The 17,727-nt window shown below is 39.4% G+C and overlaps 3 protein-coding genes across 5 annotated transcripts in view; 2 read left to right on the top strand and 1 right to left on the bottom strand.

The window, feature by feature from the left end:
* Window positions 1–9,420, top strand: part of LOC117291455 (cyclic AMP-responsive element-binding protein 3-like protein 2) — a 30,170-nt gene extending 20,750 nt beyond the window's left edge. The window contains exons 4-9 of the mRNA XM_033773151.1: window positions 200–366; window positions 1,365–1,511; window positions 2,252–2,310; window positions 2,668–2,833; window positions 5,427–5,661; window positions 6,326–9,420. Of these exons, the coding sequence (XP_033629042.1) occupies window positions 200–366; window positions 1,365–1,511; window positions 2,252–2,310; window positions 2,668–2,833; window positions 5,427–5,661; window positions 6,326–6,639 (1,088 nt within the window). The 3' untranslated portion in view covers window positions 6,640–9,420. The remainder of the gene's footprint in view (window positions 1–199; window positions 367–1,364; window positions 1,512–2,251; window positions 2,311–2,667; window positions 2,834–5,426; window positions 5,662–6,325) is intronic.
* Window positions 9,421–10,134: 714 nt separating this feature from the next.
* On the top strand, window positions 10,135–14,125 carry LOC117291854. Its single transcript, XM_033773788.1, has 4 exons — window positions 10,135–10,532; window positions 11,101–11,356; window positions 12,066–12,639; window positions 13,638–14,125. Exons 1-4 carry the CDS (start codon window positions 10,194–10,196, stop codon window positions 13,792–13,794), a joined length of 1,326 nt encoding a protein of 441 aa, XP_033629679.1. The 5' UTR covers window positions 10,135–10,193; the 3' UTR covers window positions 13,795–14,125.
* Window positions 14,126–14,512: 387 nt separating this feature from the next.
* The window catches only part of LOC117291671 (proline-rich protein 5-like), a 35,918-nt gene continuing 32,703 nt past the window's right edge, over window positions 14,513–17,727 (bottom strand). For all 3 annotated transcript variants that reach the window (XM_033773516.1, XM_033773515.1, XM_033773514.1), the window contains exon 9: window positions 14,513–17,710. In XM_033773516.1, coding sequence (XP_033629407.1) covers window positions 17,457–17,710 — 254 coding nt within the window. In that variant the 3' untranslated portion in view covers window positions 14,513–17,456. The remainder of the gene's footprint in view (window positions 17,711–17,727) is intronic.

Below are 17,727 nucleotides of genomic sequence, written 5' to 3' on the forward strand. Positions count from 1 at the left end.
GATTTTTTCAAAGCAATAGAATTTATAGCAAGACAAATCGTCAGTACAATCGAAGTGATCTGTATTGTGACATCACACTTAACAATAGCAACTACGATTGATTTAAAGTTAGCTCTTTGTGAAATGGGCCCCTGGTTGTCCATGCAATTGTGCCTTTTTATATCCATGCGCCCTAAATTGCTTTAATTCAATTCTAAAGGACTTGACGGACTTGGACTCCCACCTAGCCCACCCAGCAGTATGTCCAGTGACAGCGACGGTGGCAACTCCTCACAACCCGGAAGTCCCCGCCCGCTATCAGCATACGTCAAGAAACACGAGCCACACACACGCATGATCACCCAGCCGATGTTCACCAACACACAGGTACTTATTTCAGACAGGGAACACCAACACACAGATACTTATTTCAGACAGGGAGTTGTCACTGTCATCAGGAATATAAATGAGGCTTATGACTGAGAATTGTTTTCTCCAAGCTTACGGGCAATTCCATTGTACAAGTTCCAGCCAGTTCAAAACCCGATCATTAATCCAAAAGTTGTAATAATAAATAATAATAAGACTTGTAATGCGCACGTATCCACCCTGCTGGGTGTTCAAGGCACAATACAAACCAACAACAAACAAAACAAAACAAAGAAAAACAGACACAACAAAATTAGTCCTTGAAATACTGTGACATAAGATAAGTGTTGAGAAGAGCTTTGAATGTTGAAGTACAAAGACAAGATCTAAGATTAAGTGGTAGTTCTAGTATTGACCCAATTCACCTGACGTCATCATCAAATAATCTTATATGCGCCATATTGGTGGGCAATGTCACTGTGCGTTATTCATTGGAGTGCGCATTTTAGGCGACACGACGCGCCGCTTCGTTTATATGTAAACCTAACTGCCAACCAAAATGGTGAGCGTGGCACAGACACCACGTGTGACGTGTGTGCAAGGGGTCAATAACAGGTGCTTTTCCCCCGAGTCCTGCAGAAAGAAAATCCACAGGCAGACTACTTTGGTGGGACTCAAACCCAGGGTCCAGGCATTCTAGAGCATCTACTCTACCACTCTGTTAAATAACAAAGAGAGGTTTGCCGTAATACCATGTGCAAATCAGCATCCAGCAACAAGGTCCAGCATTCTCCTGAAGATGATCAGAGCATACTGCTCGAAACCTTGAGTTGTCGACCACCGGTTCTTTTCAGAACCAACATTACTCAAAAGAGATTTTCACATGGTGTTACTGCGAAGCACCCTTAGTTATACTTCCACCACGCAAAGTTTCAAAACCTTCTAAGTATAATAAATCATATTCTTTATCCTAAATACAATTAAATAAATCAGTTGTTTTGTCTTTGTTGTTGCAGAGGTTACCTCAGTCTGGCCCCCTTATTCTAACTGAAGAGGAGAAGAGAACACTGACGATCGAAGGATACCCCATCCCAACTAAACTCCCACTCACCAAGGCCGAAGAAAAATCACTCAAGAAAGTCAGAAGGAAAATCAAAAACAAAGTGAGTACAGAATCCAAAGATTGAAGAAAGGCTCAAGTGCTAAGCAGAAACATGGTCCCTGCCAACATTCCATGAAAATTACATTGTTGGAACTGATACCCCACTCATGTTTCGCTTAATAGTGAAGAAGTTTGCTATGCATTATTTTCTGCTTAATAGCTTTATGAAATTGGGTCCCGGCAGTTTTGGATAAGTCTACATAAAGTTTTTTTTGCAGGTTGGAAAAATTATAAAAATAGGTAATTTGAAAAAACGAACAGGACAAACTGAAGCCTAAAGCCTACCTTGATTTGGCCTACACACGAGTGGGGTCTCCACTCAGATGTAAACACTTGAAAAGTTTGTGTCAATACATGGTCTTGTTTAGACACCTTTCTTGCCTTCATAATGTTATTTGGGCCGATAAACTATTTCTGATATATTAAGCAATACCATTTTGTGCTTAGGTAGTTTGAAATAGGTCTACTTGAACTTAAATCTTGATCAGGTTGGCAAATTCTTAGGGTAACTCAACAAATCCATCAGACAAAGACAAACTGTAGTAGATGGTTTCGAAGTCTGATGCTTACTTTTATTTGGCCATCAGACGGGCGGGTCTCCAATCAGATGTAGCGATAAAAACCAAGACGATGACAACTTTCCTTGAAGGGTGGGGATGATCTTGGCTAGACAAACCTACCTTGACCATGTAGCATATTCTCATTTTGATTTCCTCGTTTTTTTTTGTCTCCCCTGTCTAGATCTCAGCTCAGGAAAGCAGACGGAAGAAGAAGGAATACGTAGAAGCACTGGAAAGGAAGTGAGTTTTGTCTAGGAATCAGGGGTTCCTGTGTCTATGAAACTAAAACAAATTGTCTCAGATTCAATGTCTGTGAGTGGTTTTTCTAATGTTAGATTAAAGTTCATGAATTATGGTTTTACCCCTAACCGATGTGTGTTAGCACTGTGTACTCAGTACTTATCCGAGTTCTGTGAAAAAAAATCACAGGTATATTACTTTGGTGGGATACGAACTTACGACCTTTGCAACTCCAGAGAGTGCTCGGTAGGAATAGTTTACTTTGTACTTTGATTCTATGAGAGATGCACTGAACATTAAATTACGTTTCCAAAGTCACGAGAGTAACCGTCTTAAAAACCTGTTATTTGTTTTTAGAATGGAATCGTTCACACAAGAAAACACCGACCTCAAACGGAAACTACAGTCGATGGAGTCGACAAACAAAACGTTAGCAGCTCAGTTGCAGAAACTCCAGAGCATCGTCAACAAAGTGACCAAACCACTCAAAGCCAACTCAACCCAATCTGGGACCTGCCTGATGGTAAGAAACAAAAAGTCTAGAGGCTATGACCCTTTTTGAAACCTCGGCTTTGGATTCGGCTCGGGCCCCTCAGTTGTTTGGACAATTACGCGTGGCTTTGTACGCGTGGCTTCAGACGAGACGACGGAGCCTGAAGCCGAATCCAAAGATGAAGCTTTGTTCTCAAAAAGGGCCATAGTCGGCCCCTCTTCATTGCAAGTTAAATCGACTCAAACGCACCCTGTCTTGAACAGAGCCCAATGTTATGGCTCTGGTTACCAGAAGCAACGAATCTGCGTTAACAGAAGCAGGGAATTTTGCGCTTACTTCTCAAGCATGTTTCACAACTTAGCAAGGATTTTTAGCTTGAGTGAGGTTGTACACAGATAGCGCGGCAATTTCCACGCCTATCCTGTAAGCGAAGATTGGTGATTGCAGAATTCGGCGGGAAGCAGAGTCATGAAACTGAGCCCAGGTTGCATATTCCAATCCTGGTATTAACTTTGACCGTTATAAAATACAAATATGCAATCCCGAACCCAGCTTTTTCGCCATACCCAAGAGCCATTCCTTTATTTACCATCAATTTTCTTTACTTTACTCGGTGCAAATTAAAGCAAATCTGATTATTGGCACAAATGAAACATTTTTTTCTCTATTATTCTTCTTTATGTCACCCTAGCATGAACCTGGGCTTAAGGTTCGGAGATAATACCTCCTTAAACTGCCAAGACGTACACTCTCATCCTCATTGTAGATTTTTTACAGGTGGAGTATTTTGGGCCAATATTTTATCCTTTTTTATCCTGACTTTATTCATTGCTCATCTGTAGATGGTATTGGGAATTTCTTTTGTAAAAGGAAATATATTCTTTGGTTTCTTGTTGTTATTGTCTGCTTTGTTGTTGTCTGATCTTGTTGTTTCTTGTTTGCCCGATTTTAGTCTTGCCCCAAGACATCAGTGCTCCACAATGGAGCAGTGTTCTGCACGCGGTTGTTAAACGCTTCAGCAGGCCCCTTACGGTATGTTTTAACCAACTTGACTGGCCTGCACTAGCGAGTGCAAGCCTAGTGTGAGCAAGTAAAGTTGGTTAAATAATGCCATAAGAGGGCGCTATAGAAATTTACAACCGAGCCCAGTACACTATCCAATGATCACTGACGTCTTGTGCAAGGACTAGTCTGGTATGGGCTGCTTGCTTTGTACTTGTCTATTTCGTCTTGAACTCCTTGTTGAACTCTCTGTGTAGTTTGCAAAAGATGAAATAAATTTCCTGATCATATTGAGGTTGAGATTGTACGGCAGGTTGGCGGGAGTTGATGAATACTGACCTTTTCCAAGTGCTGAACAACAATAGTACAGTTGTACTGCACTTGTTGATTAGTTTCACAGCATGCAGTCATCTCTTCTGTATTTGTTCATGAGGGAGCTTGGCAATGAATGAAGAAGTTTGTTGGAACTCCATGTTATACTCTTTGCATTTGTGTAGGCTCTTTCGGAGCCTGAAAAAAAGAAATTGGAAGAGATTTTACATGGTGTTGCCACAAACTTTATAGTTGTTTCTTTGGTGATGGGTGACATATTGGTATCATTATTTCATTGCATTTTACAAAGTGATAAATGTGTCAAAAATCATAATATTTTACAAAACGGTTCTTGTATAAATTATTGATGTACTCAATGCTGTGAAAATTTTCACAAGTTTTTGTACCATTGTTAAGTAACTTATCAACAGATTGAAAATACTGACGGTTCAGTATAACTGAATTCTTAAGCTGTAGTTTACTCCTTGACTTACTTGAACAGAGAAACTAGTGAAGTAGTGCCACAAATAACTGTTTGAAAAGTAGTTAAACTTCAACTCTGTGGTTTTCTTTAAACGTGTGTTTTGGGGGCTAAATCATCGCTTAGTAAAAACAGCAACGGTTTACAGCTTACTAACTTGAATGTGGAGTTACTTACTTGTATATTGACCCCTTGCTTGACCGGGAGTGCATTTACGTGTGCCTATCCTGTCCCCCTATGGTAGGCAAAGTGGTAGGCTCATTGTTTGTGGAGGTATGTTTCTTGTCTGCCATGGTGTTTCTTGCAGGTTGTTTAAACCAAGAGTATTTTAAGAGAATCGTTTTGTTTAAAACTTCAGACAAAGTCGGAGTCATAATCAGGAAAACAGTTTACCATAAGAAGCACTTACTTACTTCCTTACAATTGATTGGAGAAATTGTTTAGGATTATGCCTTTGTGACCCCAAAGAAATTTTTCTGTCAAAAGCTATGACAAATTAAGAGAGCATTTGACTGTTACGGTAGTATAAACTTGGGGGTATAACCATGTATAAAATTATTTTGGTTCTGGGAAGAACCGGTGATTCGTACAGAATACTCTGCTCGTCTTCAGGGGGAGCATTTGTACTACCATACTCCTGCTGGCTCTGATATCAAGGGACAAACATTGGTGACGGCCACTCTTTTTATGTTATTTAGGCTTATTTATTTATAACAACAATTTAAAGGGGGGTAGGGGCTGTTTTGTGGGGGAATTTTCGCTGAGGATAACATGAATTTGACGAGGTCTATAACAGTTTTTCTGTAACTTTGTTGTTGATTTCTGCAGGTACTCGTCCTTTGTTTCGCAGTCTTCCTCGGTGGCTGGTCCCCGCAATCGCTCTTCGGCAACTCCAATCTTCCTAAGACACCCTCCCCAATGTACGGCCCGCTGCCAAGCAGTCATTACTACAGCAAGTACCACATGCACTACCACGAGAATCAGAACAAGGAGGCCACGACAGCTGGTCAGTCTGGCGCCCCCTATGGACCAGAACAGTCTAATTCGGCCTATAACCCAAGTGGTAAGTGTTCTTGGAAAGAAAAAAAAAGGTGTTCTTTACGGACTTGTTAAACGTGTTAAAACATTTGAAACTTACAATTGATGCATCAGTTTTGAGAAATTCATTCCCTTATTGATACTTTGAGTTAGAATAGGCTGTGAAAACCTTTTAAACGATGTTATGCAAAGTACTGGAGTTCATTTTGTGTTTCCAAAATGTTGTTTCAACGTTTAAGTAAACGAAATTGTTGATGCTTTAACTCAATTCAATGTTGTTAGGAGAGATCTTTCTATCATCTCCTTTTACTGTGCAGAAACCTCTCATAGAGTATAATGACACAATGCTTGAAGTGCAAACAAACTTTTAAATGCGGCTATAAAGAAAAATGCTAGAAACACCACGGTGAACCCATTCTCTAAATATTGATTAGTGCACTTATTAGTGCATAATACAACACATGGGACCTAAGATGTTTGTCCCATCGAAAGGACAAAGTAATAATGGTTGAGTGTCTTGCTTAAGTGTCAATACCAGGACTCGAACCCCTGCTGTTTAGAAACACCAGAGCTCGAGCGCGGTGCAGTTGGCGGCTCGGCCACAACACACCACACATCGAGCTTGTATCAAAATCTCCAAGTGAAGTCGCCTAAAGTTTTACCACGCTCTTACTTTCTTCTCTCTTCAGTGCGCTCATCCCGAATGCTTTTCTCCTACGACGACGAACTCAACTCTAAAGACTACCCCTTCATGGAACGGATGAACCCCCTTGAGAATACCCAGGCCGATAACATGGCCCCTCTCGACCAAGCCAGCCATCAGAATCCAGTCAGCCACATAGCTGCGTCTGTCGGAGCGTTCATCGACAACCAGGGATCAAAGTTTAATATGGGTCAAGCGCCATTTGGCAGTGACCTCCAGGCCGTCATGCATCCTGACATTGAAGCCCAACTGGTTGCTATGGATTCCATTACAAGGTTAAATAACTCCAAAAATAAGTAAATGAACCACCGCCCCCCTCTCTAGCTGGTTGAAGACCTGTACTTTATAACCCAAGCGAAATTCACGAACTCCCCGAAAAATATTTGAAGCTGGTCTGCAGTCAACGCAAACATGGGACAACAAAATGTGACAATTTGGTTTTGGAAATGCTTCACGTTTGGATTTTGCTTGAATTAGGACCCAGCCTTTTTAACAGACTCCCGTAATTTTTGTCCTCCCCATAAAAATATTTGAGGCTGGTCTGTACTAGACGCAACTATGAGACTACAAACTGTGAACATTTATTTTTGGAATTGCTTCAAGTTTGTCTTCACTTGAATTAGGACCCAGTCTTTTATACAAGAGTCCCAAAGTAAAATAAGATGAAGTTGCCAAAATAGCTGCCAAACAAAACCATCACTGATGAATCAGGTTATTTATTGGTACTTTGAAATAATCAGGTACATTTTGTGGACCCTCAAACCCTATTGTTTATATTAAAATAATTATCCCTTGCTGTATGAAGTCAGGCATGCAACTTTACAGCTGAATTACATGACAGTAAATTTAGTTTAATATTGGACATTGGACATTCACATATAGGTTTGTACACCGAATGTATACTTTGTTATTTTGGTATTGGACATTTAGGTATTGTACAGTGAATGTCTACTTTTCATTTGGATATTGACATTGCTGTTCAAACCTATATGAATGTTCAATGTCCATTTTCAAAATGAAAAATAGACATTTGCCCTAGAAACCTATGTGAATATCCATTGTACAATATAGAAGGAAAAAATAGACATTTACTGTACAAACCTATGTCATGTCCAATATCAAACCATCTTTACTGTCATCTGATTTCCTCATTTGGGGTTTCCAAGCTGTGCCGTTTGAAACTTAAAAATACAGTAAAAATGTCTCGCTCAGCCTGGGATTTTTTGACACCCTTTGCAGCTGTATGCCTGTTCACTCTCTCGTTTACTATTTATCCTGCATATTGTACATTTTTATAGTGATATTTATTGAAACCTTTCAAAATGGATTGTGGTTGTTTATGTCTGAGAGGAGACATTTATTTTTACCATTCCAAAAGGAGCCATCTTAAATTTGTGACAAAACCATAATTTAGGTTTTTTGAGTTTTTGTAATTTATAAAAATTAGTAACATGAATGACAACTCAGAAAGGGTTTCATGAGAGTTAGAAAGAATTACTTCGCCCAAAATGTATTTATGGAAATGAAAAATGACTATGCTGCCCTTAAGATTCATGTTATGTGCCTTTACTGATTATGAATATTTGTTTTCTCTTCTAGTTCTGACCCAATCTGTCCTTGTTTGTTAATTAAACAGTACTTATAAGTTATTATTTAAAAAATAATAAGAAAAACGTAGATTCTTCAATTTAAAAGTTAGTCCAAAATAATGAGTGCCTTGTTTGTGACTTCTGTTTTAAAATCACACGTCAAAGGGTTTCCCATTTTATGCGATGTCTAACGCTAACCTCAGAATGGAAAGCCACCTAATCAGGGTTTTTAGGTATATCTGATAGAAATTTAACATGTTTGTCTGCTTTAGTCCCTTTCACACGAGAGAAATTCAGCAAGGGACCTTTGCTCAATTGTAACATGGGTGTACAATTTTACAAAATGTAGCAATGAGTTTCACACAAGTACATTTTTGTAAAGATTGTTCAACCATGCTTCAATTTAGCAAGGGACCCTTGCTAAATTGCTCTCGGTTGTGTGAAAAAGCTTTTTGATGAGGATAATTGTAAATATATTTTCATTTTGGTAGAGTAGCTTCCAACTCTGACAACGGCAACTTTGAAAGATAAACAGTATTTTATTTGATAGAATAGTTTATTAGATATCTTTGGAATATTTAACGATGAATGTGTAACTGGTTACTTATTCAACCACTTTGTGTATCAGTGAATGGACAGTGATATCATGAGTATTAAGCTTACTGACAATTATGTTTCTTAAGAAGCTAACAACTTCAAACTTGGATATCATTTGTCATTTGATTTCAGCAGGAAGTTTTTTTTTTTTTTTCTTTTTTAAACAAACCTCTAAAAATGCATATCAGAAATGTTCTTTATCAATTTTTTTTTGTCGTCTTACTTATTTGCGGGCTTCCATCATTTGAAATTTATAGCAACTTCTGAGCTATAGTGCGTAGTAAAGTCAAGTGTAAAGAATTCATAGGACTTGGATGAAATGGTTTGTCCTAAAGAAAAAGAAAAACCTTGTTTAATTGTGCATAGGGGATTTATGTAGAACTGCCTTATGTAAATATCATAGTATTATAAAAAAGGAGTTCGCCATTCTTAAGGGATAAATGCATGATGTTTTGGGGTCGTTTTTCATCTTCTTTCTCCTTATATTTTGTGTCGCGGATTTTTATAAAATTTCATTGTTTTGTTTATTTAATTTTCAAGTTTTTTGGATGGTCACATTTGTTGAATGGTCACATACAATCTATTTCATTTATTCTTTCTGATAATTGTTATGTTTTGTAGGTAGTTCCAGAAGACATGTTGCTAATGTGTGTTCTGCTTTTTGTTTGTAAATAAAATATCTTATGAAATTATTTTTTAAAATAATCAGATTTTGAGTAATGTGCCAGGCTCAAGTACACTCAATAAATAATTGTAAATAGAGAATACATGCACCATACATGCATCCGTACCGTTACTATGCTATAACAAACACACACACACCCACAAAATGTAAGAAAATATGTTGTTCTTGCAAAATGGTGAATCTTAGGAATAAACACATTTTGTAAAAAAACACTGTGATGTGGTCATCTTCTTTCATGTGTGGTACATTCTTAGATAATTCTGTGGTAATGATTTTTGTCATGTTGTTGGATTTTCAACGGGGGATGAACACATTTCGAGGACAATTGCCTCCCGAAACACCTATTTTCGAGGTTAATTTCTCCTCCCCCCTACCCCTCCATTGTTTGATGTGCCATCTTGCCCTTTGACCCCCCCCCCACCCTATTACCATGAGCATGAAACTAAAACTTTAAAACACCCATTATTTCATTCTTCTATCAAAATGATTACGAAAATTATACAAAAAACTTCTTCAAAAATACTTTTGAATCGGAAGTGTTCTCCTTTTTTCAACGCAACCAAAAAGGGAAGGTTCATTGACCCCAAAAGTCCTTTGCGTCCTAAAAGTACAAGTGCCGGTACTTTTTGTAAAGTGTGTTAATGGACTGCTCCATTATAAAGTGGGTGTGTCGAGTCACACTTCTGCTTAAATATTATGAGGAAACAGAGATAAATATTACAAAAAGCTCAATTGAGAAGTCTTGTTGAAAATTAGAACTGTTAACAAAGACAATTTGAGACAAACCATACTTTTATACCGTTCAAGAATGTATTAAAAGTATGCCCTATATATGCAAACTCCTCTTCAGAAAAGTCGACTTGGTCCAACAGCACGCGGTGGGCTAAAAGTACAGGCGACCCTGCCAGTAAATTGCTACTAATGTATAATTTTGTAAGTTTTTTTGCTCGGTCGGCGACACAAAAACCTCACTTACCCTATGTATGTCACTCTCCTCTCAGTGCAAGAAAAAGTGTTATACATCCATGATTAAACGTAATGTGAGAGAATTGGAAATAGAAGTGCTACATGAATTCTTGGTAGCGAAAATGAACGGAGAAGGAGAAAGAACTGTGAGGACCCAGTCATCATCTTCGACACGGTCTTCAAGGAAGTTGCGCACGGCAGCAGCACCAAGTGTTTCGACCGTACCTCCGGTGACTGCCCAGGCAGATGCATCAGCTGATGCTTCTCCTCCTGAGTTTGATGGACAGGGCCTGAGAAAGAAGCGGGCCCCTCGGTGTTCAAGATGCCGTAATCACGGCTACCTTGTTCCTCTGAAGGTAAACCTCCTACTTTACTTACTTTTAAAACAGGCTTCCTTCAACGCTATTTTTTTATAATTATTAGCCAGAACTTTAAATACTTATTGATTCCAGGACAGTATGATTTTTTTTATAAAGTATATAAAGTAAGGCTTTGCAAAATGTGTACTCAATAAAAATCAGTTGTTGTGACGATTTGGGTTTGAAACTTAAGTAAAGTCGAAGACCGGTTTGTTATTATTGAGAATGAGAGGGCAAGGCCTAATATTTTCATTTTGCAATGACAATGGGCACTTATCAATAATTATGATTGTAGCCTCTGTGTGTGTAACTCCATCCCTGACAGTGACAGTGACAAACACTTTATTGTATTTAGGATAATTAGTCCTTATTTATTATGTTATATTTGTAGATTTCTATGAAATTAAAGTAGTCATGGTACTTGAAAAAATATAATTAGCTGTTGCAAACTGTTTACCAACCAAAAATGTCCTGACAGTGACATTGACAATGACATTTCAACCCCAGTACTACAAAGCCTTTCTCGAGGGCTAAAATAGTAATTCTTACGTTTTTCATTTTTAAGGGACACAAAAAGTACTGCAGGTTTAAGCTCTGCAAATGCAGCTACTGTCAACTGATCACAGACCGTCAGAGGGTGATGGCAAGTCAGGTTGCATTGAAACGGCAGCAAGATATGGAAGAAGTGGTCGCTGGATGCCGGAATGCAACTGGAGTAGTCGCTTTGCCTCCGTTGAAAGAGCATCTGACGTTTAAGAGTAGCTGTACTGCCACCAGCCAATCTCTCCACACAGTGCATTCTGGAGCTTGCAACAACCAAGGTTTGGGCAATATTATAATATTTCAGAAGAAGCAATTCAGTATGTTAAATCATGAGTAACTTTGTGTTCAATCATTTGGTTTAATTTCCTAACTGTACATAACTGTAAGAAACTTCAGAAGTCGGTAGAAGTTAGTTAAATTATGAAAAATATTAATTAGTTGTACTAAGTCTGACCATGGACTGACGGCACACTTGCCCTCACTATAACCAATAGACCTTATGCACATGACGTCATTTCAGTACGGCGCCCCCGCATTGAGGTCAAAAGGAGGTTGTTCATTGGCCAATCTATGTGCGTTTCGATTGTTTCGTCACCGTTTGACCTCAAAGATGGCGGCTTAATGACGTCAATGCATAAGGTCTATAGATCAGGTAGGTTTCAACTAGGCCTAGTACTAGTAGTAGTACTAGGGCTTTAAACTAACAAGTTAAAAAAAACTCCTTCCCTACCAAGTGCCATCCTTATTTTAGCAGTAGTTTTATCAGATAACATTTTGTTAACCTATAGGCTTGTCTTCTTTTTGTGGCTCTTTTACTGATGTTATTGAGATGTACTTTTTGTTGACGTTTTTTTTTTTTTTTTTTTTTTTCAAATTGCTGTACAATTGATAACTCATGTCATGTAGATTGAATTGTATCAAATTTAATTGAGTTTAATTGAAATGAAGAGATGGTTGTAACTTTCCCTATTGTTTTCTCCTAATTAGGAAATACCCAACTGCACAATTACTCACCCAACACTCACCCCACATTCCAGCCACAGTGGCAGAACAACAGTAGCACTACGCCCATCCCACCTGATCTCACCTGCAGTGTTGAGAACCACACCTTCTCTGTTGTTGACCCAGCGGAAACACAGTCCTCTACCTTCGGCCCCGGGTTCCCTCATGGTGGCAGTTTCAGCTCAATGACGCCATTCGCCGTCTACAACGACAGCCACGGGTCATCGTTCCCGTTGATGTTTAACGCAGCGAAGTTCCCGCCCAATCAGATGTTCTCGTCAGAGTATTTAGCCTATCAGAGACAGCTCCACCTACAGCATCAGATGCAGCAGCAACGATTGCGAGACAACAGCATGGGGAATGAGTTCGGCTACTGCAATGGTATCCAAGGTGCCTTCATTCCTCTCAACCATCAGAGCTCACCTTCAGGGGCAGATGACAGCTTAGATGAAGACATCTTAGAGATAGCTACAGATGAAGGACCTGGTGGGACTGATGATGGTTTGGGACATGCTTGCCCGGCATCAACTAATATTGACAGGACTCATGTTACTCAGAGGTAAAGGTCATGCCAATACAATTGTTGCACGCTGTGACGGGGTCCATGACGTTTTGTACACTCGAGGGGGCAAATGGCACCCGAGGCAAAGCCGAGGGTGCCATTTCCCCTCGAGGGTGTACAAAATCCCTTGACCCCAGTCACAGCGTGAAACAATTGTTTTGTTATACCTTTGTATAATTTTTATTCCTCTTCAAACATTCTTACGACAGAGAAACAATTCCCTCGAACCCTTGGTTGTTTCATACACAGCGCTGAAAATCGATCAACGCCATCAAGGTGATGTACACCGGTGTACATCACTTTTCATGTTACCCGGCCCGTCGAGCCATGTAACATTCGTTTTTTTGCGCGTCACGTGATTGGTTCGCGATCAATCAAACTTCACAGTTTGTTACCAAGGTATAACAAAACCAATTGATTGCTGAGCTTTTCGAATACCAGCTAGACCTATTTAATACCATTGTCGTACTCAATTAGGCAAAGTTCGTGGCGGCCACAAGGGTAGATGGCTAGGGGGCTTACCCCCCCCCCAGGTTACTTTCTTAATCTCCCACCCCCTCATCTATTTTTAACCCCATTTTTGTTCACCACACCCCAAGCTCAAGAATAAACCTGGTGCAAGTCCATCATTGTGGAAGTGTTGATGCTTTTTCCTCCCCCCCCCCCCCCCCCCTGTGCTCCCCCTCCCAGATTAACTGCCGCTGACAAAGTCAGATAAAATGTGTGGCAATCCAAGCAAAGCTATTGACTTATAGGGAGACTGCGAACATATTGCTTGATAGTTCAGTTGGTAGAGCGCCTGTACTTCAATCTGGAGGTCGTTGGTTCAAGTCCCGCTCCAGTAACTTTGCCTTTGTGCCACCCAAAACTAAATGTGTTTTGTTGAGAGCATAAGGGAAGGGATACAAAATGAGATAGAGGTTGGATTTGTGTTTTCAAACAGCCCCAATAATTTATAGATGTTTGACCTGATTGATTTCTCTTTATATTTACAGGACGACGCTCCACGGATTTCCATCTCCTCCAGCCACAATGTCGGACTTCCATTCCCTTCCAGTCAACGTTTCAGTAACCCAGGCCAAAACCTTCATTCCTCTTCAGCATGCCCTGTTTCCACAAGGCCAATCTCAGGATAAGAAGTGTCTCCTCTAAGACCTGGGCATGCCCAATGTTAGGGCAAGTCTGAGACTGGTGGGCGTGGGCTCAAACAAATAGCCAAAGAAAGTTTTATTCAGCCATTTGGGAGCTAGATTTGACGAACATTCTGGTACAATGACTTGTGTTGTCACAAATTAATGCTTAAATTTGAATTCCTCATGGTGCCCGTCTTCATCATTGTAATAATACACAAAGCAGCGCCGAATTCCTATAACAAGACAAACTTTCCTTCCCGCCAAAACTACAATTATTCACATAATTCGGGCAAGATTTTAGGCCTGATACTTCACAGAGGCAACAAAGATAATTGCCTCTGTGCCCCTGCTCTTTGCCCTGGTGCCCTTAAAATGCGCTAGTACTAAATTTTCTCATAGGGTGCACTTTACTGAGGAGAAAGTGCCTTGGTGCCCTTACCCTTTCAAAAATGAAGCAAACGGGCCTGAAGATTTTGTAGAGAAACATCCTGATGAGCGAACCCTTGTACCATTGTGCCGTACACATTAATTTGAAACTGTGTATGAGGGTTTGCTGTATCTCGTGCAACAACGCAAAAGCTTGCCCGAATCATGTAACGAAGCAACTGTCTCGATGGTTTGAGAAACTTAGGTGTAATCATTTATTTGTGATCAAGCAAGTCGTGATTGTACTAGACGTCATTCAAAATTCACAAATGGCTTATTGCAGGTGTTTGAAGATTTTTACAAAGTTGAAGTTATATTTTAAATGGTTTTAATGATTCTCAATCAATCAGTTGTGGATATTGTAACCATTCACCTAAAATTAGAAAGGCAAGCATTTTTGAAGTCATACTAATGTTAGGCCTGACTTAATAATAAATAATAATAATGAAATCAAAGTTTTATATTGCGCACCTACTATAAACAAGGCACCATAGCTTAGTTATATACTTAAATTATATGATCTTTCAAAATGATATTCACGTTTCATATAACTCCAGTTGCAGTTTTGTCTTTCAGTATTTCAAACATCTTTAAATTCCATCACTATATATCAAATGTGTTCTTAAAGTTTGTAGCTGTTTCAGCAAAGTTTTACTTTTATTTAGTACGCACTGCGATAATCTTACCAAATCAATTCAATCATCAGTACATTGTTTTTATTGAAATTATTTATTGCACCATCGAAAAAACAAGTTCCAGACAATCTCTAATCAGATTCTTAAGAAAATTCATTCACGTTTCAGGGCAAACTAATTATGTGTAATTCATTACATGATCAGGCTTTATGTGATTGACCATGATTTTTAAAGGATTTTTCACCTATCTCCCCGCGTCTTAAGATTTCTGAAAAGAGGCAAACTTACCATTCTGTCGAAATTGTGTGCAGCTAGCTCTACGGAGTGGGGCCCAGGCTATCCTACCCAAACAGAAAAATGTCATAGAGTTGTGTCCCAATAACCATATTCCAAAGAGTTACTTCAGCAGAAAATATTATTTCATAATTTTCTGCTTAGCAAAAAAGAGCAGTATACCAGCACAAACCGTACAGACAGTTAACAGTGGCGACCATTGATGAAGACAATGCACACATATTTCAAAACGTTGTTAAACCTCTGTTCCCATTGTTTTATTATAATTGTTGTTGGCTTTAGTTACAACAACAAAAAGATATAAAAATACTAAAAAATTTGTGTTCTATATTGTTACAAGCTCGCATTTTGAGGATAAATAAAGTGGAGGACTTTTTATTATAAGAAATTGAGTTAGTAAAAGTTAATATTATTTCATTTTTTAGAAAATAGGTTTTTAGGTTTAGGGAGTACTTCTGTATTTCATTTTTATGAGACTGACAGCATTATGCGAGTGTCGTCCTTGCTCTAGCTCTATGGTGGATGGTTAAAGTTTGTTCAGAAAACCTCACTATGTGCAATGGATTACACAAATATAGCAAGTGACTTTAAAAAAAGGTCTGCCTAAATCATTTTACCAATTTCGCAACATTGACAAAAGAGGGCAGTATTCAACATCAGCGGCATTGAATCTTTACCCGGCACATGCGCGCACACAACAATCAATTAAAGTTACCGAAGGTTTTAATATGATTGGGCGGATAACTTCGTCTGCTGGTGGCATCTTCGTTGTTTTCTGGAAATCTATTCTTAAGAGGACTTTCAGGCTTAGGGAGTACTTCTCTAGGCACACAGGAGGAAAAGAGTGTGTTGGAGTTGTGAACATTCTACATTGTGTGTGAGAGGAGCTCGGCAGTGCATATACCTCCAGCCTGCTGCTGCTGCTGCGCTAATGGGCCGGCCTTGTCAAGTCAAACTGATGGAGGAACGTTTTCACAAGAAGTTGGTGAGTTACGGAATACCCCATAATAACCCCAAATAATTCGACAACAACAACTCTGCCCTGGGGCGAGATTGCTTTATACTTTGTCTTGATTTGCTTCACAAAATTTACATTTAGTCATTCATTTCTATTCACAATAAATCTTTGAATACAATTGAATATTTACACTTCATAACGGAAATTTCTCATAATTTAAAGGACCATCAATCAACTGAGTGGCAGGGAAATTGAATAGCAGCTATGGCAAGTGATTGTTTTTGAAGTTTAGGTATTTTATCACCGGAATTTTCTGGATTTAGTTCCATATTTTGATGGTCAATGACCCAATGGTTTAATGTAGTGGTTTGTAAAGTAGGTAGCAGGCGCGCAGGCAATATATTGCCGATTGTAGTGTACATTGCTAGTAATAGTGAGTACCCCCTCTATTGATTGTATCTGGAAAGTCTCACTTTTGTCTAAGCTGGCTCACCGTGATTTTCTTCTACAGCTACAACTTTCGTGGAATGTTTTAATAACAAGCAGGTTAACTTTGAACAGGAACACAGCGCAAATTTCACGAGACAAAATTTGCTCTACATAGAATACGGACCAGTATTTGCCAAAGAAACTTCACATTTTCTGTGTGCCAACTGAAACAATGTCAAATTACATTCACGTATCAACTCCTCATTGCAAAGTTCGCGCCGCATGCGGTATTGTCCCTATTTACACAAAAAACATCGTGTCTCCTACTGCAAGCGTCCGAACTACCCCTGTGAATTAATGGTTCCCTCGGAGAGCACTTGTATAATTTTCGAAGCTGTTTAGGAAAACATTGCTGCAACGGTGTGGGAACCAGTCTTTGCAGTGAAATATTGTTACGTAGATCACGAATGCTAACATTGTAATAACCTTGTAAATTGCCCCGTATACACAATCATTGTGATTTCCTTTTATGATACACTTCCTTATGGTATAATCACTGACAGTTTGTTGCCCAACTGGGGAATACAGATACATATTGATCGATCGTAACATTAATTTTGTGAACTCTTGTGTTTGGTTTTACCTATGATGTGCCCGTCTTCACTATTGTAATACTACACAAAGCAGTGCCGAATTCCTACAACAAGTCAAACTTTCCTTCGTACCAAAACTACAATTATTTTCATGTTAAGAAAAATACCGTCTTTTTCACTTACGCCCTCAGAAGTTTCATGCCGCGGTGCAATAACAATCTTTGGAAGAAACAGTTCTTTGCAATATACTCGGCCTTGTTTCGGGTCCAGCCCGATGGATCCCCTCAGTTCCGTTTGGGAATTTGTAATTGGCGAATAATTTTCTGAAAGTTCATCGGGTCTGACGTCAGCATTCGTGGTCAGTCATTTCGTACGTTCGTTTCTTCTCGTCCTCTAGTAGCGTTTCAAGCGATGAGAGTACGTGACTCCCTCTTCTGCGCGAGTTCGGCGACCTTCGGATAGCGCCGAGACTTGCCGAGTGCTCACGAGGTGACATCGTTGGGGTGTGGGTGGGAGAGGACAGCATGTCCGTCGACCTGGACGTGACGGTCGGTTCTGTGAATTGCAAGCTGGTTGGTCTAGAGCGCCCTCGGCCGTTCTCTGTTGACATAAAATAA

Source organism: Asterias rubens, chromosome 6 (assembly GCF_902459465.1).
Source record: "Asterias rubens chromosome 6, eAstRub1.3, whole genome shotgun sequence".
NCBI lineage: Eukaryota > Metazoa > Echinodermata > Asteroidea > Forcipulatida > Asteriidae > Asterias > Asterias rubens.

What these genes read in the sequence shown, in the direction of transcription:
- LOC117291854 (XM_033773788.1), top strand. Translation starts at nt 10,194, where the DNA reads ATGTCACTCTCCTCTCAGTGCAAGAAAAAGTGTTATACATCCATGATT. An exon ending in GCTACCTTGTTCCTCTGAAG is followed by an intron (nt 10,533 to 11,100) that starts GTAAACCTCCTA and finishes TTCATTTTTAAG; the next exon opens with GGACACAAAAAGTACTGCAG. An exon ending in AGGACTCATGTTACTCAGAG is followed by an intron (nt 12,640 to 13,637) that starts GTAAAGGTCATG and finishes TTATATTTACAG; the next exon opens with GACGACGCTCCACGGATTTC.